We start from the raw sequence: 27,050 nt of genomic DNA, 5'->3' as shown, positions 1-27,050 counted from the left end.
TCCCCGCCGCCAGACCATCTATCTATATATATAAAACACAGTTTGTGTGTGTGTGTGTGTGTGTGTGTGTGTAATGTTACCGATAGACTCCTAAACGGAGAGGCTCATGTGCTTGATATTTGGCATAGACATGGCCATTGAGCCTGGGAAGAACATGGCCTACCTAAAAAAAATTATTTCATAATATTTTTTTACCATATTTTTACCTCAGCACATTTCAGCGAGGAATATTATACACGGAATCTGAGCCGGTGGCAGAGCAGTGCGCTGATTCGCTCAGAGCGATCACGTGATGTTCCATCCCCGCCGCCAGAGCATTGAACATAAAACACAGTTTGTGTGTGTGTAATGTTACCGATAGACACCTAAACGGAGAGGCTCACGTACTTGATATTTGGCACAGACGTGGCCATTGAGCCTGGGAAGGACATGGCCTACCTAAAAATATTTGACGAGATCCATATTTTTTATTCATATTTACCTCAGCGCATTTCAGCGAGGAACATTACACACGGCATCTCAGCATGTGCCAGAGCAGCTCGCTGATTCGCTCAGAGCGATCACGTGATGTTCCATCCCCGCCGCCAGACCATTGAACGGCAAATATATCGAATCAATGACCATTGCCATTCACACCACATGGGTGGAGATGCAGCTACCGGGCGCCATCTTGGTTGGCACTCGATGCTGGGCGATGGTGATTTCCGTCACACGTTTGCACGTAATTCAGAGCGAAAAGCGATTGCGTTTTTTCACCTTTTGTGTGATCGTGTTTTGTGTCGATTTTGTGCGATATGAATTAACCGTCTTTGAAACAGCTGTGAAACGTCTTTCCACAACCCTTCCGTAACCGATTGGAGCAGTTTATTGCCGCTCAAAATGGCATTTTAACAGTTGTCTGGCTTTTAAAATCTGGGAGACGTTCAAAACAAACGAGATCCGCGAAGCGAGTTGGTCGAGTCGTGCTAACCAAGATGGCGACACGGCGGCTACACTTTTCACGGAGTATGAGCGTTCTATATATTTTCAATTCAGTGCGCCAGACTCGCTCATGTCCTTGATTTGTGGCATAGACATGGCCATTGGGCCTTCACGGTGTAATTTGTGCGAGGCTTTTGTCCGAGTGAGCTTGAGTCGAGAGGGCGAATGTACCGGTTGAGAATGTACGGGTCTCCCTTCCCCCGCCCGGCAACACCGGTACTGGAGGGCGTCACAGGATCGGTGAGTCTCCAAAATCCACTTCGTGCTGTTGTCGCGAAGATGCTGGACGATGTCGCGATTGTTGTGCTGCTCTCCTACCATGAGAACTGCAACGTCATTGTTGACTGGCCCTCCCCTTCCTCTCCCCCTTCCCCCACCTCCCCTCCCCCTCCTCCCCTCTTTCTCCCCTTCCCTCCCCTCCTCTCCCCCTCCCCGTTCCCCTCCCCCCGTTTCCCTCCCCTCCCCCGCCCGGCAATGCCGGGTACTTCTGCTAGTCACCTATATTTGCAAGTATGTCAAATTTCAACATTTGAACTGCTTGAGGTGCATTGGGAGAACGAGTCAACTGAACCGAGATGATGGAGGATAATCTAATCTACAGAGTGACTGTTTGGTCAAGTGGTTAAGACTCATCTTTCTTCACCTACTGGTTCAATTCTCACACTTGCCAACCCGCACTTAGCAACCATGCCAAAAAAAAAAAAAAAGCTTCGTCCTGCAGTGGACCAAAATCGACTGGTTTGATATTTTTAGTTTTCAACACATCTTCAAAGCGAGAGACCGCACAAATTATTCCTCTGATAGCAGCAAAACTATTAACATATTTGACATATACTGTACACATCCGTAACAAATAAATAAAGGGCCGCAGACACAAGCATAGCATCTTCAACGCCCAAATCACAGAGCAAAATCAAAACCACATCACCCTTGCCAATCAAATCAAACCACATCATTAAAGAAAAATCAAACTGCCTCATACGAGGGCCAATCTTACCACGTATTTATGCGAGGATTGTTTCTTGCACTGGGATCTATCATGCTGGAAGCGTCTGGCAGTGCTCATTGCCCTTATTGTCCGCCTCGTGTCGGTTTCTTCTGCTGCCAATGTTCCTGAGCTCAGGAATTCCAGCCATTTCTACTGCATTTTTGCTGCTGCTTTGGACATTATTTCCTCCCTTGATTCCCCTTATACAATTATATACTCTATTTTGATCCTTGATTTGCCTTCTTGCAATCTCATCTTGGCGGCAGTACAGAAAGCCATTTTGTGATGCCCAATCCTGATTAACGGCAATAGTCTACTTGCTTGTACATTATTTTTACTTTCTTTATTTTTGATGCATGCAAGGTCGCCCGAGAGCCTAATCTTTTGAAACAAAGGTAGTCAGATGAGTCCAAAGCCAACAGCGATCTTGCAATCAGTGGGACATCATGCAAAACTCAGAAAAAAGCAAAACGGTGATGAGGCACATTGAAGGTGACAAAATTATAGTCACCTTCAATGATGGAAATATTAAAATTAATGCAGTCCAAATATCAGTTGCAGACAGAACAGTGTTTGGGGCCCAGAAGCAGCAGGCAGGGCTAGATGTCAGCCTTGCCGGCCATCGCATTTGTTGAGTCGCTGGTTTCACGCGGCTTCGTCGTCTCCTCATTATTCCAACCCTCACAACACACCTCACCCTTACTTTCTAAGCCTTCGTGCCCAGCTTCGGAGAACGATGTCGATTTGCAAACAACTGGGGACGGCAGTGGAACTCCGGATTTTTGCAGGTGGTGCGCCGTGTCTCGCTGGCATGCCGCGTAACGGACGACACCTTGCAAGATCTCCTTCTCAGCCTTGCGCAGTCGTACTGCCATCTTTGTACGATACGAAGTCTGTGGATCCGCAATTAAGTTCTCATCCTCCTGCAGAAAACAAAAACAAGACTGAACAAAAAAAAAAACAATCAGTATTAACTGTCATCTATATATATAAAAGAAAGTTTTTGTTTGTTTGTTTGTTTGTCTGCGCAAGCTAATCTCCTGAATGGTGAAAGATAGGAGGAAACCTCTAATACAAAAAATGTCGGGACGGGCCCCGGGAAGGTTTTAGGCTAGGTGGCGAGGCCGGTTGAGGCCGCCTCGGCCGGGCTGGGCCCATTTCGCAATTAAAAGCTGAGCTGAATTATAGTAGTAAATTAATTCAAAAAGAACTCAAAATGTCGGGACGGGCCCCGGGAAGGTTATAGGCTAGGTGGCGAGACCGGTCGACGCCGCTTCGGCTGGGCTGGGCCCATTTCGCAATTAAAAGTTGAGCTGAATTATAGTAGTCAATCTTCTACGGCCGCGAGTAAAAGCTGCATTATAGTAGTAAATTCATTCAAAAATAACCAAAAATGTCGGGACGGGCCCCGGGAAGGTTATAGGCTAGGTGGCGAGGCCGGTCGAGGCCGCTTCGGCCGGGCTGGGCCCATTTCGCAATTAAAAGCTGAGCTGAATTATAGTAGTCAATCTTCTACGGCCGCGAGTAAAAGCTGAATTATAGAAGTAAATTCATTCAAAAAGAACCCGGGCAACGCCGGGTGCTTTCGGCTTGTATAGTTATCTATATATATAAAAGAAAGTTTTTGTTTGTTTGTTTGTCTGCACGCACTAATCTCCTGAACAGCGAAAGATAGGAGGAAACCTCTGAAACAAAAAATGTTGGGACGGGCCCCGGGAAGGTTATAGGCTAGGTGGCGAGGCCGGTCGAGGCTGCCTCGGCCGGGCTGGGCCCATTTCGCAATTAAAAGCTGAGCTGAATTATAGTAGTCAATCTTCTACGGCCGTGGGTAAAAGCTGAATTATAGTAGTAAATTCATTCAAAAAGAACTAAAAATGTCGGGACGGGCCCCGGGAAGGTTATAGGCTAGGTGGCGAGGCCGGTCGAGGCCGCCTCGGCCAGGTTGGGCCCATTTCGCAATTAAAAGCTGAGCTGAATTATAGTAGTCAATCTTCTCCGGCCACGAGTAAAAGCTGAATTATAGTAGTAAATGAACGAAATGCGGCCGCGGCCAGATAGTCAAACTCCGCTGCTTCGCAAGGCCGCGTTTTATTCCTTTTTTTAGTACAGAAGATTAAATTCATTCAAAAAGAACCCGGGCAAAGCCGAGCCGGGTACATTCAGCCAGTATTATATAAATGAAAGTATCTCCCATGCAACTATTTTGGAAATGAGAGGGGCAATAGTTGTGTTGACAAAGTAAATATGCAACTTCATGTACCGAATGAGTCTTGATAAAGCATAACTCAGCAAAATACATCAACAATTGTGCCCCCCTCGCACACCTCCCAAAATGAATGAACAAATGCATCGATGGAATTTTTTTTTGCTTTTGACGAAGCAGAGATGAAATTTTTAGTTTTTCAGAAAATTAAGTGGTAGCCTTCTCTATGAAGCATATGCACTAATGAGTAAACATGCATGATGGGGTACATGCAAGTGAGGAACAAACTGGACTTAACGTAATACAAACACATTTACGAAGAAGGAAGCAGTTCCCAAAACACAAACAATTAACCGATCAGAATTAAATGTTATTGGTTGTTATCTCCATATGAGGGTTTCATAAGGAGGAATGAAGCCCTCCTGGGTTTTGAAGTATCCAATCCGTTCTGCTAAGGGATCACGATTCATGGACCAAGCTGTGAAGTTTTCTTGTTCGCAAAGTTTTGTGCCGAAGGCACTTTTCAGGATTGTTGCCGAGCCGTGGACAGCTTCCACCTGTAGTTGAGTGTATGTGTATGTACAAGAAAACAAACACGACAAAATAACAAAAACACCGAAGCTTTTCATGCTGTACTCCTCAAGGCGATTCACAGCAAAAGTCCAGAAGAGGTGAGAGCTAGTGCATTTATAGAACTCTAAGTAACCGTGACAACGATTGGTTCATCAGTCATGACGTCATTGGTATTCTGAATGCCCATTGGTTGACTCAGTCACCACTATCCCTGGCTCCAATTGGTGGGAGCGGTGTTGTTAGCGATGACTCACCATTTGCATTATTACCTTAGACTCTTCGAGTGAGGAGAGATGGGGTTCCCCCAAAGCCGGGACTCACCATTTTCAGACATACCATGGACAGCAGTCAGGGAAACACCTTTAATCTTTCCATGTCGAAAGAGAATAAGAGAATGTACAAATTCCTTTTGACGACACAATATAGGGTCCGTGGAATGGATGAAGGTTACTTCTAACATACGTAGATGTAAAGTACTCTGATCTCGGCTCAATATCTTAAACATATCTGCATTTTAATGGTCTGCACAACCGGGGTTGGCAGCCAAGTGCCGTGCAATGGCAGACGAACAAGAAATGGCTGACGATCCTTGAACGTGCTTACATGCTCAACCGGTACGAGCGTTGTAATGGGTGTTCATACGAGCCATGCTCATGACACATGCGCGCACGACACTCGCACGACACAGACACAGACACACACACACACACACACACACACACACACACACACACACACACACACACACACACACACACACACACACACACACACACACACACACAATCAAGTTCGCAATTAGACTTCAGTAAACCATTAAGAAGATTGATGTTTAAAGCTAAAGCAAAAATTAACCAAAGAGTGTACCATGGCAATGATGGGCCAAATGGCATAATTTCCTTGTTTGAAGTGAGTTTCTTGATTTTTCACACATACAAACATGCGCATACAGAGAATTGCCTTTCGGGAGGTGGGGGTTTGAAGTCATGACCTGACCCTGGGTAGTCCCAGCACATGCAAAAATTGGGGTAGGGAGGTGGGAGCCCGGAAACGCACGAATACTAAAGTCAATGGGTTGATAATTAGGAATGGGTATACATTTAACAATTTGCGAATAATTGGAACTTGTGAATACAGAGGGTTTACTGTACAGGATTAAGATATTACAAGGCATTATTGTACCTATACCCAAACCACAGGACCTCAGAAGACAATGGACAAATACATGCTATATAAGATTTCAACCTGGGTTTAAAGTTCAGGTTTAAAGTTTAAAGTTCAGGTTTAAAGTTCACTAACAGGTCAACAGACTTCCAATTCTAACCAGACTTCAGGCTAACCAGTCTAAATCAAACAGACTTTGGGCTAACCCCCGCTCTAGCAGAGAAAATGGCCTTAAAATGCCTGTTGTTGTGTGTTGTCGACTTCCAATTCTGATACAGTACCGCTATAATATCCGACAGATTGATGCATTGATGACCATCTTTTCAATTTGGGTAATGTTTATGAGCAGCACGATAATTGGCAGCAGGACAGCATGCTCATCATATATTGCTCATTGATTCTTATTTTCAAACCTTTAGTGTAGGGCAGAGATTTTGTTTTTGGATACAAAGTCAAGCCTCGTGGAAGAGCTGGAGCAATGAGCATACCAGGACGCGACATAACAAAAGGAACAGTAGAAAGAATGGGGAAACACCAACAGCAGAGTTGAAGGACAAAATAGAGGGAGGCTTGGACAAACAATGGGTGTGGGGTGGAATGAGAGGTTGTGGAAGGAAGCATTGGGTGGAAAAGATGGATACAGTCGGTAAATTTATGGTAGAGGTGGGCAATGGTTTAACGGGTGGAAAATATTGTTATGTTTATGGGGGGTAGATAAAAGAATACCATAGAAGAGGTATAACTGTATAGGAAGTAGCATGGACCGTGTGATATGTAGGAGCATTTTGATGTAATAAGTAGGGAGAATGCAGCTTAAGGTTGTTTAATTGTGCATCATGTGAGGGGTGATGCTGTGCTAATTCGTTATAGGGTTAGTTTTCCCCTGTGCGTCAAACCCTCTGTAATTTTCCCCTTACGTTTTTGTTGACAATCCTTTAAATTACAATTACAACTGACAAAAGCCAAGAACGAGCCAGTCAGACTAAGCCGCGCCCCATGGACCTAATAAGGAAAAGGCTCCACCCACGAGAGGCGGAGAATCAGGGGTGGAGAGAAAGGCCAGCAGGCCACGCCCCGAGGGACGCAATTGGCTTTTGAGGTGTGAGGAAGAAGAGAGCGCTTGGTGTGTGGGATGAGCAAGAAGCTGGCCATTTTTGTGCGCTTGTGAGGGGAACGTTTTGTGCAGCATTTTGAGGGAAGTTTTGGCTGTGGTGCTCTTCAAAGGCGGAGGAGGCCGCGAGCGACGCAAAGGAGGCCGTCTTCACCACTTGTCTTCAATGCCCGGGCTTTTCGTCGGCCGTCGCCATCTTGTGCGCTCCGGCCTGGGAAGTATTGGACTCGACCATCACCACCTCTCAATATAAAAATGACCCATTTTGGGCAGAGCTAAGTGCCAGCAAAAGGGGAGATTTTCTTTTTATTTGCCTTACCCTGCGTGTGTGTTTGTAACTGCATGGAGGCACCTCATAGTAGGATATAGAATTAGTTTTTACGTCAACATTTCATTTCACCCTGTGCTTTATTTTTATTAAATTATTATCGTGCATTTCCTTTATTTGTCGCGTTTGCATGGTGTTGGTTTCGGAATAAACCCATGTGTTCCGTTTAAACACATCGCATCCCTTCATTCCCACGTGCACCAAAAATAACCGTCATCATCGGGAGGTCGCCTCAAAGTTAAAGCTGGTTTGGCTATCTGTCCCCGTGTGATCTTAATCGCCGGACGACGCGACAATATCATGGTTTTGGATGGGGGCTGATCTTAGATGTGGTGAACAGCTGTTTTGATATCACCAAACACATACAGCTAACCAAGAACAAAACTTGCAGGTTAACCTTGAATGGCCCCATAATTGTACAGACCACAACAGATGGAAGTCCATGCATTACAAGATGCAAATAGCCCTGCTTTGGAGACAGAATTTAATCAACCATTCCAAATTGTCCTGCAATGCAACCGCAGTGTGGACTGTCACCACCTTTAGGGCAGGAATATTATCTCCTTCTCGGAAGGTCATTCCCGAGTCACCTGGATTTTGACTTCAATGTGATAATGACATGACAATGCGCTTGGGACAAGCTTGGTTTCTAGATGTTAAGAATCCCTTCAAACTGCTGAATTGACTCATGATGTCACTGAAGTGTCCTCACCACTATATTGTATCACAATATTTTAATAGCCTACAGAAAGGAGAACAGTCACAACTTCTCTTAAGCCAAGCAGCGGGGCAAATGAAGAAGATAATATGAAAAGTGTAACGATAGATAACAAAACAACAAAAAAATTATACTGACAGCAAGTTGCATTACAAATACAGGCAAACATGATCCTTGATCAGAAGAGGAGACAATGTCAAGCTCAACCCATACCTGAAGGCTGGTCTTGTAGGTTTTCAGCAAAAGAGAGACACGGGTTTCCAAGAAGGTCCATAGCTTCACCTCGTTGTCCCAGCTCACAGGGAAATCAGGGTCACCCAGGCGGAATATTTTTTCCATAACATTCTCTCCAACGAGACACTCCTTTAGCTCACCTAGGAGGGAAAAAACAAAAATCCAGCTATTAAAATAAAAAAAACAACAAAGATTGTAAAATGAGTGAAAATCACAGGAGCATGACCAACTTGATTGAATCGAATCGGCTTAATCTTGTCTACCCAACTCATCCCACCTAGTTTTGTCATAATCCATCCACAACATTTTGAAATATCATGCTAAATATCCTTTTTGGCCCCATAGCTCAATGGTGAAGAATAACTTATAATATTAAAAAATTCTCGTATCCAGATCCGTATTCGGATCTTCATCAAAATGGAATAAATTCGTCCTCGTCACACACCCAACATGTCCACCAAGTTTTGGCATAATCTATCCATAAACTTTTTTGGAATATAATGCCTCCTGTGGCTTTGTCGACAAAGCAAACCAAAAAGGTAAAAAGTTGAGTTTCCATGCAAGCAGTTTCTATATCTCACCCTCAGTCATGCAGAAAATTCGCAAAAAGGCCAGCAACTGTGCAGGTACAGGCATCTCCCCACAATGCAGAGAAAACATTGTTGAGCTGGAGAGAAATATAAATGGGAGAAAGAACGTTTAAATGCAAGAATGTTACAAGGAACAAGGCTATATGTGCTTATCCACACCTTATAAACTTAATCCACCAGTTTTGCTTGTCTTCTATGTACCAATTGCATTCCTACCAGGAACTGAATCTAACTTAAGGTCAAAATAGAAAAAAGTGACTCTTTTGGAATCTTGGCCGACCCATGAACATGACCACTCCAAAGTGGACGGGTCTAAAATTGCTGTTGAAACAGTGAGCACCTAAGACGTTGTGCACACACACACACAACAACATGCATTTTAAGGCCATTTTCCCTGCAAGAGCGGGGGCTAGCCTAGCGGTTAGCGGGGGGGGGGGGGGGGGGGGGGGGGGCGGGCACAACATGGTTGTGCACACCATGTTCATAAATATTTCTGAAGACACAAAATAGTTTAACTCTATTGTATGGAAAGTGGAAACGATGCTCAAAACTTGGCGAATTGACCAAGAAGGGAAGGAAGTATGCCTTAGGCCTCCATCTTGGCTATGTCCCACAAACATGTAATATGCATTGCTATCTTCCACAAGAGCTTGCTCTCAATCTCCACCAAATCCATTGGCATATATCTAACAGATTACACGTGCATCTCCCATTACAATAACTAGTAGCGAGCAAAGCTGGTATCAGGTAGGTTTAATGTGTGGATGGTTTACATATTATTGCCTAAATTATACAAATTAGAGTGGCAATGCCATAGGAACACATGTGCATAAGACAGATACATTGGAAAGGAAACACAAAAGGCAGATCTTTGTTTAATAACGGCAAGATATTTTGGAAGCATTTTGGATGGGACAGATAGACATGTGGCAAATAGTGTTTTGCTTTTGGATTCCAAAAAAAAACTTGAGTGAAGTTAATGGTGTGTCATCACAAATCCCCCTGCTCCACACCTAAAGCAAACTTGAAAGATGGCAAAACGTTTCAAGGAATGACCCAATGTCAAATTCAGAGTATATCAAAAAAAATCTTCTGTTTTGACCCATGTGACCCTAAATGCCCACAACCTTGGGCATGGACCGGGGATAAAATCCCCAAAAAATCATTACATATTTCATGCGTCTTCCAATGTTGATTTAATATTCAAAGTTTCATTTTAAAATGTTCAAAAATGTGCCTGTAATTGCTTTTTTTGGTATTCGACCTTTTGACCCCACCCCAGGAGGCAGGGCCAAAATGATACTGATCTTGCACCTTCTTGCCATGTGGTGATCAGAACTACCAAGTATGGTGAATTTCTGCACCTGTGATAATTTCTGCACCTGTGATAATTTCTGCACCTGAAAAATCCACAGAAGTAGGAGAGATTGCATGATGGGGAGACAGACGGAGCATACTACAATATCCCTCCATTGTTTTATATTTTCAAAAAGTGTGTGGATACAAAGGATCCTGCTCTTTCAAGAGCCATTTTCAAACCACATATTACACATAAACTAGGCAAGAAAGAAAGACATGTAGAAAACTAGAACGACACTCAGTAGAGCGCATACCTTCGCCAGGATGAACAGTTTACGGCTTGTATCCCACTGATAGGCTTACGGCCTAGGATTGTATCCCAATTACCTGAACCAAAATCGAATTTGGCTTCTTCTTGTCGCCTACTCATCCACCTACATTCATCATAAATCATCCACAACATTTTGAAATATCGTCCTGTATATCGTTTTTTGGCCGATCTCTCAATGGTGAAGTCTCCTGGACTCTTGTGTCCTTCTCTCCTGACAAGGTGGAGAAGTTTCTGTCAAACCTCGACTCTGATTTTGCAAATGGACCAGATGGCATCAGCCCACGGGTCCTAAAATACTGCTCTGCCACTCTTTCACACCCTCTCTTTTGCTCAAGGTCATCTGCCATCTGCTTGGAAATCAGCCAACATTACCGCTTTACACAAGAAGGTGCAAAAACAGATCCTTGCAACTACAGACCAATCAGCCTGCTCCCAATAATCAGCAAGGTCATGGAATCGATCATCGCTTCTGACATCAAATCTTTCCTCTTCTCCAATGGCTTGATCTCGGATCATCAATTTGGATTCAGACCAGGTCATTCTACTCTGGACATGCTGCCTCTGCTGTCTCAACAATGGATGGAGGTCCTCAATGCCAAACAGGAAATCAGAGCTGTTTCCCTTGACATATCACGTGCCTTCGATACGGTCTGGCACCCCGTTCTGCTCACCAAACTCTCCTTGTATGGTATCCATGGAAACCTCCACGCATGGCTTGCGGACTTCCTCTCTGGTCGTAGTCAACGTGTGGCCCTGAATGGAATTCTCTCTTCTCCCCTTCCTGTTCAGGCTGGAGTTCCTCAAGGCAGTGTTCTGGGCCCTGTACTTTTTCTGGTCTTCATTAATGATCTCTCCGACTCTCTGGAAAACCTCTCTATCTCTTTGCTGATTACTCCACCCTCTGCCGTTCCATATCCCAACCCTCAGATCGGCAGGCAGCAGCCTCATCACTCTCTGCAGACCTGGACAAAATCACAGACTGGTCAAAGTGGAACATGTCTTTCAATCCTGACAAATGTCACACTCTCACTTTGTCTCTCCGAAAAAACAGTCTGGACAACCCTCCCATCTACTTTCTGAACAATCCTCTTGAAGACGATCTGTCACTCAAGCTTTTGGGTCTCACTATCTGCCATGATCTTTCCTGGGACAACCACATTTCCGAGCTGGCCTCCAAAGCCAGTCGTCGATTGGGCATCCTCCGTCGTGTGAAGTCCTTTCTGGGCACTTCTGAGCTCCTCACCACATACAAAGCTTTCATCCGCAGCTCAATGGAATACTGCTCTCCCCTCTGGGCTGGTACTCCTGCCTCACGCGGTTGAAACCAAAGCATTCAGAATCATTGGAATCTCCTGCAATAAAGCTGATTCTGAGGGCCTTTCTCTCTCTCACCGCATGCAGGTAGGTAGTCTTTCTGTCTTCTACCGACTCCTCTCCAGCCTTGCTCACCCAGCTCTGTCTGTGCTCTGTCCCCCAAATATTCCTGCAGGTCGCACAAGATCTGCCAGCAACCCTCTTCTGGTGAAACTGCTAAAATCAAGACTCTCTGCTCACATTCACTCTTTCATTCCTCTTTTCTCCCGCCTCTGGAACAAACTCCCACACTCTCTTCAATCCCTTTCCTCCCTCCGGGTCTTTAAAACAGCTGTTCATCACCATCTCTTATCTTCCCCCATCCAAAACCGGAACAATCTCCCACACTCTCTTCAATCCCACTCCTCCCTCCAGGTCTTTAAAACAGCTGTTCACCACAATCCCTTATCTTCACAAATCCCAAACCTTGATCTTTTCTACCCCCGTTAAAACACCCCAAATCTGCCTCTTTAAATCCACAACTTCTTTCCTGAAATTCCTAGAAGTGTTCATTTGCTTTATACCATGTACCCCTCACTCCTCCCCCAGCCCTCCCCCTTCCATAGATCTGCCGACGTCCCTGTTCTCTTCTGTTGTTGTGCTTGTGTGCTTCCCTCTCTCCCCCTCTTGTCTCCCGCTCCCTTCATTGCATGTTTTATGTATCTGTGCATGTTTTCATGTTCAATGCATTGGCTCTTACACGAGCCTCAATTCTGGAAAAAAAAATCACTTAAAAATTCTCAGATCGAGACCTGGATCCGTATCTTCACCAAAATCTCATCATTTTGTCCTTATCACATACCCAACCTCTCCACCAAATTTTGCCCGAATCCATCCACAACTTTTTGAGATAACCTCGCCACAAACAGACAGACAGGGGTAAAACATAACCTCCATCCCACCTTCGGTGGAGGAGGTAATAGGTGTGCCAATATCTTACGCAGGAATGCCTCCCCGCGCGAGAATCTCCGACTTCATCGCAAACAGGCGGTCACTCTTGCTCACTCCCAGCTTGATCTTGACTCGGTCATTGACATTCCCTTTGTAGAAAAAGCCATTGTGGATAACAAAATCACTATTGGAACGGTTCCCATAAAAAATGTAGATCTTGGGGAAGTAATGGGATGGAGAAAAAAAATAAAAATAAAACTTTGTCAGCACAAGTTTCATTAGAATCAAATATCATGCCGAGTGCGAGTGTCCTTATGTTCCTCAAATGATCATAATTGTGTTATCAAATAATCCCAAATAAAATATACGGGTTTCTTGAGAAAAAAACATTCCAAGTCATAACATTTGTCAAATCAAAAAAGCAAATCGAATGGAATAAATTATGGTTGAATCAAATATTAGTAAACTCGCAGACATACTCATCAAGTATAGGTGGATAGTAGGGAATGGCATTTGATAAAATGGGACAGCCATATAATAAACTAAAATAGAGACTTCATAGAACACCTTAACCCACGCAGTCGTGAACAAAAAACAAGACATGGGAAGCGTCTTTTAAAATCGTGATTTACGTTTCTGAGCACAATCTATGTTTCCAATGAGCCGTGATTTTGTTTAGATCTCGATATTCTCCAATGCAGAAAGCGCGAATGGCAAATTTGATTGGCCGAGATGGCATAAAATGTGTATCTGTGTGTGTGTGTGTGGACAAGAGTCAAATGTACGACTGGGTGGAATGGAATAAATGGAGGAAACGGATTTAAATTTTGATGTGAAAAATTGTAAGACGTTATTTATGTCTAAGGAGGTTGGTGACAAAGTGCAAAGTGGTGAGAAAGGAGATGGGGAACCAGACAGACACTACGGTATCATTAAAAAAAAAATAGATTGCCTGTTTAATTTGTCTATTGATGATGGCACGTATCAATCCAAGTCAAATTGTTCTCCATTCGTTGAATAGATGTGAGATCACACAAAATACTCCCTCCTTCTTTTCCTGGCATTAAACTTGTGCATGAGTGTCAGCCAATCACAACAATCAGTTTAGAAAAACCATGACCATGTCTCTGATTGATCAGATATTTCTGTCACCATCATTTCTTCAGTCCCCAATTGTTCTGTAATTTATTACATGGAACTTACTGTGTGTGTGTGTGTGTGTGTGTGTGTGTGTGTGTGTGTGTGTGTGTGTTGTTGTTGTTGTTGGTTGATATCCCCAAATGCGGGTTTCAGAAGGTGGAAGGGAGCCCTCCCAAGTCTTAATGTATCCACCTTCGTGTGTGAGTGTGTAAGTATATGTGTGTATGTGTGTGTGTGTGTGTGTGTGTGTGTGTGTGTGTGTGTGTGTGTGTGTGTGTGTGTGTGTTTCCAGGCCACAACTCTTTTTACCATTTCAGCTTCTGTCATCAAATTTTCAAAAGCCTTTTTTTAAATTTTCAAAATTTTATGATGAGAATATGGAACACACTGACTAATACATGTTACATACATTTAGCTGTCATTTTTGTGAAGTTTACTTTTAGTACAAAGCGGATTCTGAAGACCTTGCATTTTGGGATGCTTTTTAGTTAACCTTTGTTTCACCATCCAAAATTGGTCAGTGGTTATCTATATATAATGGAGCAAATGTATGTATGTATGTATGTATGTATGCATATACTGTATGTCTGCTCTCTACCCATTGGCTGGACAGCTGGCTTGACGCCACACACATTCGTAACCTGAAAAAACATCATACGTCCGCTATTTTGGAAGCTTACACCTCAGATCATACATAAGCCTGAGACATCTTCATAAGTTTCATATTCACAATCGACATACCCTCCTTATAAGTTTTCCGTTCAGTGTTAAACAACCTGAGTGACTGTTGAAAGGATCATCGAATATCGAAAGGTTGGAGCCGATCAGCATCATGGGCATTAAGGCAACAGTACATATAGGCCTCAGGATTCAGGCCTCTGGTGTCAGCCTATGGCCCAGTGCAATTGAAATTATCTGAGCGAGCCAACTACGCTGTATTATATACAGTCCGGGCCAAAAATATTGGCACCCTTGCACTTTTTTCAAATAATGCACCATTTCTTCCAGAAAATTGTTGAAATAAAAAATATCTTGGTATCCACATATGTGTTTCTTTGGCTTGCAGTGGAACAAAACAAACAAAGCTGAAAAAATTACTAAATCTTACTGAGCTTATTTCACACAGAAATCCAAAAATTATGATTTTCAAAATTAAAACTTTTTCTTACTCTGTCTCTCCGAAAAGACTGACTGGACAACCCTTCCATATACTTTCTGAACAATCCTCTCCAAGACGTTCTGTCACTCAAGCTTTTGGGTCTCACTATCTGCCATGATCTTTCCTGGGAAAACCACATTTCAAATCTGGCCTCCAAAGCCAGTCGCCGACTGGGCATCCTCCGTCGTGCGAAGTCCTTCCTTGGCACACCTGAGCTCCTCCCAACATACAAGGCTTTCATCCGCAGCTCAATGGAATACTGCTCTCCCCTCTGGGCTGGTGCTCCTGCCTCACACCCAGCTCGGCTTCACGTTGTTGAAACCAAAGCTTTCAGAATCATTGAAATCTCCCGCGATGAAGCTAACTCAAAGGGCCTTTCACTCACTCACCGCAGGCAGGTTGGTGAAATTTCTGTCTTCTAACAACTCCTCTCCGGCCTAGCTCTCCCAGCTCTGTCTGTGCTCTGTCCCCCAAATATTCCTACAGGTCGCACAACATCTGCCAGCAACCCTCTTCTGGTGAAACTGCCAAAATCAATACTCTCTGCCCACCTTCACTCCTTCATTCCTCTTTTCTCCCACCTCAGGAAAAAACTCCCTCACTCTCTTGAATCCCACTCCTCTCTCCAGGTCTTCAAAACAGCTGTTCACCTCCATCTCTTATCTTCCCCCATCCAAAACCTTGATCTTTTCTACCCCCGTTAATTCACCCCAGATCCACTTTTTTGAAATACCAACTTCTTTCCTTGAAGTACTAGCAATGTCCATATGTTTTTTTTACCTCTCTCACCCCTCCCCCCCTCCCATGCCTCCTCCGCCAAGCCCTCTCCCACCCACAGATCTCCTGATGTCCCTGTTCTCTGCTGTTGTACTTGTGTGCTTCCCTCTCTCTCCCCATCTTGTCTCCCACTCCCTTTATTATATGTCTTTTATATGCCTGTTCTTTTTTGTGATTAATGTTAGCTCTTACACGAGCCTTGATATTGTAAACAAACAAAAAAAAGACCCGGACAATATTATTGGTACCTTCAAGAAGTTGTTAGAAATATATAGATTTCAAGCAGGTGATTATCCTTTACTTTGGAATTGAACTCACATGTGGTGAGATGCAGCTGCCTGCAAAATAAAAATCACTCATTCAACTAGTTGGAATAGAGAAAAGGAGTCATTCTGCTGTTTTGTGTCACTGTGTGTACCGCGATGAGCATGGAGAAAAGAAAGAAAACCAGAGAATTGTCTGAGGAGGTCAGACACAAGATTGTAGCCAAGCATGGACAATCTCATGGCAACAAACGCCACCATCTGTATAAAACCCACGGGTGAGGGCGGGCACGGGGTCACCGTGCAGGGGTTGCATTGAGATCGGTTATGGTTGTGCCTCGTGCGGCATGGTTGCTGTTGGTGAATAAAACCTGATTTATCACCTCAACAAGACTGGTGTTTGATCGCGGTGTCGAAGTTGGAGATTCCCGGTAACCAAAGAGGCGAAGTCCATCTCCAGAGACCATGACGTTCCTGTGTCCACCGTATGCAATGTTATCAGGTTTAAGGCCCATGGCACTGCAGCCAACCTCCCTGGGCGTGGCCACAAGAGAAGACTTGATCGAAGATTGCAGCAAAGGATTGTTTGAATGGTGGAGAAAGCACCTCAATCTTTGATTAATATTCAAGCTGACCTTCAGACACAAGTTTCAGACAGTTTCAACTCGCAACATCCGTCGCCAACTCAATGAAAGGGGGTTCTATGGTAGTAAACCCAGGAGGGCCCCACTGCTGAGAGAGAGAGAGATAAGAAAGCCCGACTGGAGTTAGCCAAAACACACCTGAACAAGCCAAAATCCTTCTGGAAGAATGTCCTGTGGACAGATGAGACCAAATTAGAGCCGTTTGGTTAAGCACATCATCTCTATGTTTGCAGAAAAAAAATGAAGCCTTCAAAGAAAAGAACACCTTCTCTACAGTCAAACATGAGGAGGTTCAGTGATGTTTTGGGGTTGCTGTGCTGCCTCGGGCAATGGGTGCCTTGAATGTGCACATGGCATCATGAAATCAGGAGATTACCAAGGCATTTTGGAGTGCAATATTCAACCCAGTGTTAGAAAGCTGGGTCTCCATCAAAGGTCATGGGTCTTGCAGCAGGATAATGACCCCAAACACACTTCAAAAAGCACCCAGGAATGGTTCAAGACAAAACGCTGGACTGTTCTGAAGGGGCCAGCAATGAGTCCAGATCTAAATCCCATTAAACACCTGTGAGAAGATCTGAAAACAGCAGTTGGGAGAAGGCACCCTTCAAATCTGGGAGAAGTGGAGCAGTTTGCACAAGAAGAGTGGGCCAAAGTGCCAGTAGAGAGGTGGAGGAAGCTCATTCACGGCTATAGGAAGCGCTTGACCGCAGTTATTTTGTCCAAAATATGTGCTACCAAATGTTAAGTCTGGGGTGTCAATAATTTTGTCAATGCCATTTCTCTTTATTTTCTGATTTAAAAGGATGGATATATTAAGTTCTGAATCAAAAACAAAGATTCTGTAATATTAACAGTACAATTAAGAATTGTGGAGACCAAATAATTGTCAATTTCATCTTATTTTTGGAGAAAATTGTGAGTTATTTGAAAAATGTGCAAGGGTGCCAATATTTTTATTTTTAGCCATGACTGTATGCAAATACACAGTAGGTGCATGTTTTTGGTTCATGTAAGTAACTCGGATTATTTTTATTTTGGGGAGTGATCGAAGTGGCAGTCTGTTGTATAAACGCTGCCCAAATAAAGGGATGTCTCAGAAAAACGTGTTGCACAGCTTGAACAAGATCGCCTGTAGGACGGGTACTCTGCTGATGTAATATATGGTATCAGTTATGAATACAAATTGGATTGACATGCATTTCACTTGATCACCACAGGACACATCACATTAAAAAGTGAATCCGATAGGAAGCTAGATGGTATGGTCTGCATTTTGTGGAGAGAAACTAAAATTCAACAAGAATGCCTCCACCTGCATTAGATGTCAATAGTAGAACAAAATGTCAGAATTGAAAGACATTACAAATAAATATAACCGTAAAAGTTTGAACAAAACCACAAAACACCAAAACTAAAATAGGAAACATCATGGCAATACCTCTGTACACTCAGCTGGAAGAATAAAGCAGTATACTACACTGACTAAAGGTATGGTAAACCGTATCATGGTATTTTAAACCAATTTCAATGGTCGCTAGAAGACAGGGCAGCATGTACAATCACACTAACATAATCATAAGACTTTAAACAAACAAAAACAAACAAAAAAACCCCCTATTTTGGGGGGCAACCCCCCTCCCTCTGCCCCCAACCCCGTATACCTCCTCAGACCCCAATTTTTCTATTGACTTGAACAAACTTTGGTACATCACAGGTAATGAAGGTTGTGTTCAAGTTTCATCAGAATTGCATGTGTAGTTTCTTTCACTTCCATTTCCGGTCCCTCGAGCAAGGAAGCGACTTCGACCTCTGCATGGCAGCAAAGTTAAAGTATTTTTTTCATTCGTGTCTTCGTCAAATTTATACTCGTTATTTTATTGTGCATGTGTTGCAGTGTGTTTTCTAGTTGGTGTTGATTTGCAATTCATGCAAACTTTTGTATAATTAATCGTTTTCTGTTCCCACCGCGTGCGCGGCCTGGTTTCTCTCGGCTTCCCTCCCCCCATCGGTGTTTTGTGAATTTAAGTTCTTTCCTTCGCTGTATTGCATATTTCTTAGATTTCCTCTTCTCTCCCTAACTTCCCCGAACATCGACCACTTGTCTAACGTTTTAAATACCGTCTGGCAAATACCGTAATTAATCGTGTTCTGCTCCTCGTGTGCGGCCTTGTACCCCCGTCGGTTTGTTAACTTCAGTTCCCTACTTCGTGTTTTGTTTGGCTCTTAGATTTTTCCCTTCAACCCCGAACATAATACTCTTTGTCTAACGTTTTAAATCCCACCACCCCCACCCCCAAAACAAAACAAAAAAAACAAACATTTATTTTCCTTTCTCCACGTGTGCTGTTGTCTCATCCTGTACTTCTGTCCAGGTGTGCCCTTCGCCCCGCCCCCATTATCTCCTTGCCATCCACCTTTTGCCCTGTTCACGTGACTCGTGGTTGTCCCTCTCGGCCCTCCCCCCAATGGTATTTTGTGCATATAAGATTGTTCACGGTTCTGTTTAAATATTATTTAAATATGTTTAAACTTTCCCCTTCAGTGTTTTATTCAGTGGTATATTACAACATGCTGTTTTTCTTCTTATTTAAAAGGCTTTTTTCAATTTCCTCTCCAACTCATTCCACTTCATAAAAAATAAATTCAATCTCTTATACGTCTCCCTCACTACATGTTCGAAATTCACATTCATTCCATCCCTCCTCCATCGTTCTCAATCGGATTGCTAACTTGAAAATCACAATAAACCCAATTTGTTATCAATGTTCATCTTTCATCAATCATCCACTTTCTAAACTCCCCCCTTGCCCCTCCCCTCCAAATCCCCCCCCCTTGCCCCTACACTCCTAAACTCCCCCCTTGCCCCTCCACTCCTAAACTCCCCCTCACTCCTCCCCTTCAAAACTCCCCCCCAACCCCTCCCATTCAAATCTCCCCCCAGACCATTCCTCTCCAATTCTCCCTCCTCCTGAAAGCTGCCTCCTCCCCACTTCGTCTCCCTTCTATCTCATACCTCCACCTCCCCCAACCTTCTACTTTCCTCTGCCCCCCCTCAAACAACCCTTCACTGTGCCTCATCCCGTCACCATCAAACCTTTCGTTCTCCTCATCCTTCCCTTTCTTGTAACTCTTCTGTAATCTCTGACACACGATCAACTGCTCTCCCTACCTCCCCCTCTCATCCTTCATCTTACCCTACACCCCTCCCCTGTCCTGCACCCGATGCTCCCCCTCTCTCTTCATTTACGGTATGGAACTCAAACATCCGGGGCCTTCGCTCAAACCTGATTGATCTCTCCATTCAGGTTGCTTCTGACAATCCAGACTTGATCTGCTTAACAGAAACTTTCCTCCTTCAAGATGTCTCTGATTCCTTAATATCTCTTCCTGGTTACTCCGTCCTCCGGTAAGATATACCTGAGCCTCGTCCTAGTGGTGGGGTAGCTATCTTTATCAAAAACTCTCTTCCTCACTCTCCTTGCACTGCCCTCTCTCCACCTCACCCCCAGGAGTACCTCTGGCTACGGCGTCCTCTCCGCTCCCACCTTTTGTTCATATGTGTTCTGTACCGTCCTCCAAACAGTGATGACTCCATTTACATTTCACTGTCTGACAACATGGACCAACTTCTATCCACTCATCCCAACTCTCTCTTCCTCATATGTGGCGACTTCAACTGTCATCATGCCAGCTGGCTGGGTGTGGGTTCATCTCTCACCAGCCATGGCACCTCAGCAAAGGACTTCTGCGACTCACTGGGATTGACACAATCTGTCAATTTCCCGACCCGGATCTCAGCCAATGGTGTATCTTCTCTTCTAGACTTGGTTATGACAAACTTCCCTGCTAATGCCTGCTGCTCTTCTTCTACTCCAATCGGTTCTTCTGATCATGTGCTTGTTAAAGTGGACATCTCTCTGGCCATTCTCAGAGAGCCTCCTCAGCGTCGACGAGTCTGGCATTTCACTCAGGCCGACTGGCACGGTCTTCAAGCAGCCATCAATCATCTTGACTGGTCTCCCATCTCCACTACTTCTGACATCAATTATTCCTGGGAATTCTTCCAAAGCAAACTGCTCTCTCTCATGCACAGATTTATCCCATCTCGTCTTCAGTTGTCTAACACTTCCTCCCGTCCATGGTACACTGAATCTTGTGGTGAGGCAGTTGCCCTGAAACAATTTGCCTTTGCCTCTTGGAAGGCTAATCCAACTGAAGGCAATCTCAGTTCCTTCCACCAAGCTCGGAACAAATGTGTGTCTACCCTCAGGAGTGCCAGGAAGCACTATCTCTCCACACTCAAGCATGAACTCTCAAACCTGTCTCCTTCCTCCAAATCCTGGTGGCGTCTGGTCAAATCCGTTTCTGGTGTTTGTTCCCCCTCCATCCCCTCCCTTACCTCAAATGGCTACGCAGTCGACACCGCACGTGACAAAGGTGAATGCCTCAACTCTGTGTTTGCCTCAAAATCTTGTGTCCCAAACCCATCTCTCTCTGTTCCCACCTTACCCAGTCGAACCCAACTGCACCTGGACTCTGTGTCCTTCTCTCCTGACAAGGTGGAGTTTTTGTCAAACCTCGACTCTGATTCTGCAACTGGACCAGACGGCATCAGCCCACGGGTCCTAAAATCCTGCTCTGCCGCTCTATCTCACCCTCTCTGTTCTTTTCACCCTCTCTTTTGCTCAAGGTCATCTGCCAGCATCCTGGAAATCAGCAAACATTACCGCTTTACACAAAAAAGGTGCAAAAACAGATCCTTGCAACTACAGACCAATCAGCCTGCTCCCAATTATCAGCAAAGTCATGGAATCCATCATTGCTTCGGATATCAAATCCTTCCTCTTCTCCAATGGCTTGATCTCCGATCATCAATTTGGATTCAGACCAGGTCATTCTACTTTGGACATGCTGCTTCTGCTGTCTCAACAATGGATGGAGGTCCTCAATGCCAAACAGGAAATCAGAGCTGTCTCCCTTGACATATCACGTGCCTTCGATACGGTCTGGCACCCAGCTATGCTCACCAAACTCTCCTCCTATGGTATCCATGGAAATCTCCATGCATGGCTTGCAGACTTCCTCTCTGGTCGTAGTCAATGTGTGGCCCTGAATGGATTTCTCTCATCTCCCCTTCCTGTTCAGGTTGGAGTTCCCCAAGGCAGTGTTCTGGGCCCTGTGCTTTTTCTGGTCTTTATCAATGATCTCTCCGACTCTCTGGAAAATCCTCTCTATCTCTTTGCTGATGACTCCACTCTCTGTCGCTCCATTCCTATTCCCTCAGATTGGCAGTCTGCAGCCTCCTCACTCTCTGAAGACCTGGACAAAATCACAGACTGGTCAAACAAGTGGAACATGTCTTTCAATCCTGACAAATCTCACACTCTTACTACGTCTCTCCGAAAAGATCGACTGGACAACCCTCCCATCTACTTTCTCAACAATCCTCTCCAAGAAGTTCTGTCGGTCAAGCTTTTGGGTCTCACTATCTGCCATGATCTTTCTTGGGAAAACCACATTTCCAAGCAGGCCTCCAAAGCCGGTCGCCGACTGGGCATCCTCCGTCGCGCGAAGTCCTTCCTAGGCACACCTGAGCTCCTCACCACATACAAGGCTTTCATCCGCAGCTCAATGGAATACTGTTCTCCCCTATGGGCCGGTGCTCCTGCCTCACACCTAGCTCGGCTTCACGCTGTTGAAACCAAAGCTTTCAGAATCATTGGAATCTCCCGTGATGAAGCTATCTCCGAGGGCCTTTCACTCACTCACCGCAGGCAGGTAGGTGGTCTTTCTGTCTTCTACTGACTCCTCTCCGGCCTTGCTCCCCCAGCTCTGTGCTTCGTCCCCCAAATATTCCTACAGGTCGCACAAGATCTGCCAGCAACCCTCTGATGGTTGAACTGCCGAAATCTCGGCTCTCTGCTCACCTTCATTCTTTCGTTCCTCTTTTCTCCCGCCTCTGGAACAAACTCCCACACTCCCTTCAATCCCACTCCTCCCTCCAGGTCTTTAAAACAGCTGTTCACCACCATCTCTTATCTTCCCCTATCCAAAACCTTGATCTTTTCTACCCCCGCTAATTCACCCCAGATCCACCTTGTTTGAAATTCCAACTTCTTTCCTGGAAGTCCTGGCAGTGTCCATATGTTTTATACCTCTCCCACCCCCCCTTCCCATGCCTCCCTCCCCCCAAAGCCCTCTCCCTCCCACAGATCTCTCGATGTCTCTGCTCTCAAATGTTGTGTTTGTGTCCTTCCCCCTCTCTCCCCATCTTGTCTACCGCTCCCCATGTTATATGTTTTATGTGTTGGTGTCGGGTTGTCTTTCTGTGTGATTAATGTTAGCTCTTTCACGAGCCTCGATCTTTAAAAAAAAAAGAAAAAAAAAGAAAAGAAAGCAAATACCTATTTTGGGGACAATGCCCCCCCACCCCCCGTAGACCCCCAAAGGGGCAGATTTTTTAAAATGCCGTGAACAAACTTTGGTACAGCACAGGTGGTGAAGGTTGTGGTCAAGTTTCATCGAAATAGTTTGTGTAGTTTCAGAGGAAAAAGCAAATTCCTATTTTGGGGGGTCAAACATGGATCCACTTTGATCCCCTGTAGATCCCCTAGACTCAGATCTTTTTAATGCCATGAACAAACTTTAGTCACAACATAACAAATATAATTTATGCCAGGTTTGGTCAAAATCCCATCAGCGGTTTCGGAGAAGAAGTCGCTGCAAGTGTTTATGGACTGACGGACTCACGGACGGACAATGCACCATCGCATAAGCTCCCCGGAACTTCGTTCCAGGTGAGCTAAAAATTGTTTCTTTGCTGGTATTTCCCCTCATTGCGCGAGATTCACAACCTTAGGCAAATTCAAAATTTGACGCCAGGTCTGCCCAGCCAGTTCGTGAAAGACTTGGGCCAAACTTCTCCCATGGCAGGTGCAACAAGGTGGGATGAATGGCAGCCATTAAAGTATGAGGAATTAGTGTCACAAACTTATCAGGTTGGCATGCTGGCTTAACTCAACCATATCGGGACATATACATTCAAGTGCTTTACGGTAAACCAAAAAATATCATTAGATAAAATAGGGAGTGGACTTTAAAATCTCAAATGCTAATATTAGAAGTTTCAATGAAAGATCACCATGGTAATCCTAATAAAGATGTTCAATGGAGATCATTCGATCTCACCGAGCTGTTTACAGAGATGCCCAAGTTTGGGCATTCGCTTTCAGGCAAGTCAACTGATTGAGTGAACCCTCAGATTGCTCTACAAGACCTGCATGTTCAGGTGGGCAAGAGTACAGCACCCATAAGAAAATGTTAACTGTGGCATTTGCAATTTCATTTCCACCTTGCTCTCTGATCAAACTTGTGAATAAAAAGGCAAACGGGGATTTGAAAATTCACCTGAGACTGCTGTATAATTAACTAAAAGCCGACGATGAACAAAATTTGCCATCTTTTATTATGCTCATCCTAGTTGGCATTGGTCACGTTTCACGTGAAGGTTATCGGTTGCATTAGCATAACAGACTTGTGCTAGTCTGCCTGGCTTCAAAGAAAAGGAAAAGACAATTCCTGCTAAGAATGATCGACTAATGTTTGCAATGGCAGCAGAACTTCAGAACCCTGGAAAAAAAAAAATCATAATCCAATATCAAGAGATGATGCAATCCCAAGTCTACCTGCTCCGCAGGATGAAAGTCCCGCAGGGCTACACATTCACACCGGTCATCTTCCATGTTGTAGCCAGTTGTTATCTGTAAAGTACCATAATGTAGAATGTTAAAAAATAGGGGCAATACGCCTGGTGCTCCCTGGTAGAATAAACAGTATACTGCACTGACTGAAGGTATTTTAAGCCAATTTTAATGGTCGCTACAAGACAGGGCAGCATGTAGAATCATACTAACATACTCATTAGACTTTAAACAAACAATAAAAAAAAATACCTATTTTGGGAGGCAACCCCCTCCCCCACCACCCCACACCGTATACCTCATCAGACCCAATTTGTCTAATGCATTGAACAAACATTGGTACATCACAGGTGAAGAAGGTTGTGGTCAAGTTTCATTGAAATCATGAGTGTAGTTTCAGAGAAGAGCAAATACCTACTTTGGGGAGCAACCCGCTCCACGCCGATTTTTTTTAATGCCATGAACAAACTTCGGTACTTCATGGATGATGAAAGTTGTGGTGAAGTTTCATCGAAATTGTGTGTGTAGTTTCAAAGAAGAAAGCAAATATCTATTTTGGGGGGTCAAACCTGGATCCACTTTGACCGACCCCCGGTAGACCCCCTTAGACCCCGAGTTTTTTAAATGTCGTGAACAAACTTTCGTCTCAACATAACAAATATAATTTGTGCCAAGTTTGGTCACAATCCCTTCAGCAGTTTCGGAGAAGAAGTTGCAAGTGTTTACGGACTGACTGACGGACTGACTGACGACGGGCCATCGCATAAGCTCCCCGGAACTTAGTTCCAGGTGAGATAAAAAAAAAACAATGATCAAGAGCACACACGCATGCACACTCCAGATTTTGATAGCCTACTTAGCACTTCTAGATTTATGGCATTTTCAGAAACATCAAACACAATATTAAGAGTTAAAATACAGCTTCCAGCTGCATTGCAGTCTGTGAAAAACAAATAATTAATTACCTGTGGCTAAACGTTTCACAAACTGTAACTTAGTCGGAAGTTTCATTTTGTCTTCATTATCTTTTCCAGCTACAAATATAAAACCTCGTTGGCTGTGTAAGGCACTCCAAAATATGGTGAATGCATGACAGGCACCCGTCGGTCAAGACCTTGCAGCAAGTGCTGGTGTGCCAGGAGTTCTGGTCTCCATCACAGTTAACGGGTGGTATTTGCATCCCAACTTTAGGGGGGGCCATACTGACCTCTGCAGGACTATGCTCGTTACTACATCGCATCCAAGTTGCACTACCGGTCTCCATTTCATGATGACATTGCAAATTCCCCTTTTTGGATATGAAATTAAGGCTCGTGGAAGAGTTAGTACAGAGAACAGACCAGGATGTAACTGAACAAAAGGAACAGTAGAAAGATAGGAGGAGGGGGAAACACACCATCAGCATGGCCGAGGGAAAAACTAGAGGGAGAAGAATGAGGAGGTAAGGGAGGACACATGTGGCGGACAAGATGGATACATGAACTATCAGGAAGGAAAAACTGCGAATTTAGAAAGAGTTGGGCTTGGGTAAGGGAGAGTTAACAGGGGTTCCTCTACAACACAGTGACGCTTCCAAGAGGGTTTGCTGGCACCGTGTCCCACAAGGTTATGCATAACAGGCTGATAACATTTGCTGTGACACATTACCAATGTCTGAGAAGTTACATGATGTTGAGCGAAGCCTGGCAAATCATTAGCATACACAGTTACGAAGCAAGGCTTTTCTGTTGTTGCAAGTGTTCTTTTAATAATGTGCTCGCTACTGGCCCTACCAGACCGTTGGTATGATTGCACATGTCCCAAACAGGAATAAGCGCGAGTGTAACGTGGGATGCATCCTCCAGAGGAACCTGGTTCTGTCGGGTCATTACTGTGGACACAGCCCACCTACAAAGCAGGAAAAGCTACACTGTTGTATGCACAATCAATATAAAACATCACCAAAAAAGGAGCTTCTCATCACAACGGACAAATGAGAAACAAAATCGGTGTGAAAACTTTCTCACCTGTAATCTTCAAACGTGAAGGAATCACGAAGTGGAAGCTTGCTGGCTGCTGGATTTACCTGAACACAACAAGCAACCCCTTGGAATCCGGTGCATGCACCTTCTATCAGTGCAGGCATCCTAGGCCAAAACCAAAAAACATGTCCTGTTTCCAATTTACCACAATTTGGTGCAACCAGAATTGTTGAGATGCATGCGGAAATATAAATTAAAATAAGCTAGAAAATATAATTCAACATGATTGTGTCAATGAACCTGCCTCAGTCTACATAAGATGTCAACCCACTGTTAAGTTTGATCTCAATTAAGGGTCAGTTGAGAGAGAAAACAAGAGAGAACAGAGAGACAAGTAGAAGAAAGAGACCAGCAGATGCTTTTAACTCGAATTATGATCTGCAAAATTGGCCAACCCCTGCTTTGCGGGGAAAAATGGCCTCTAAAGGTTGTTTTGTTTTTTAATGATCTGCAAAATGATTTTTAAAAGGCACATGACCTTTGACCTGTTTTGTTTTTTTACCAGGATGGAGAGCAACAGGAACAGGATTAAGCGCTTGAGAGTAAATAAGAGTGCAGTTCAGACAGTGCCATCTCACA

At 44.3% G+C, this 27,050-nt stretch overlaps 1 protein-coding gene across 1 annotated transcript in view; it reads right to left on the bottom strand.

Moving 5' to 3' along the window:
• Window positions 1-1,712: 1,712 nt before the first annotated feature.
• SETD3 (SET domain containing 3, actin N3(tau)-histidine methyltransferase) overlaps window positions 1,713-27,050 on the bottom strand; it is a 40,907-nt gene continuing 15,569 nt past the window's right edge. The window contains exons 7-13 of the mRNA XM_068131364.2: window positions 26,457-26,515; window positions 26,223-26,337; window positions 24,436-24,510; window positions 12,814-12,980; window positions 8,882-8,967; window positions 8,280-8,440; window positions 1,713-2,892 (exon numbers count right to left, since the gene is read on the bottom strand). Of these exons, the coding sequence (XP_067987465.1) occupies window positions 2,569-2,892; window positions 8,280-8,440; window positions 8,882-8,967; window positions 12,814-12,980; window positions 24,436-24,510; window positions 26,223-26,337; window positions 26,457-26,515 (987 nt within the window). The 3' untranslated portion in view covers window positions 1,713-2,568. The remainder of the gene's footprint in view (window positions 2,893-8,279; window positions 8,441-8,881; window positions 8,968-12,813; window positions 12,981-24,435; window positions 24,511-26,222; window positions 26,338-26,456; window positions 26,516-27,050) is intronic.

This window comes from Myxine glutinosa, chromosome 11 (assembly GCF_964187855.1).
Source record: "Myxine glutinosa chromosome 11, kmMyxGlut1.1, whole genome shotgun sequence".
Lineage (NCBI taxonomy): Eukaryota > Metazoa > Chordata > Myxini > Myxiniformes > Myxinidae > Myxine > Myxine glutinosa.
This window is presented reverse-complemented; position numbering and strand designations above follow the sequence as displayed.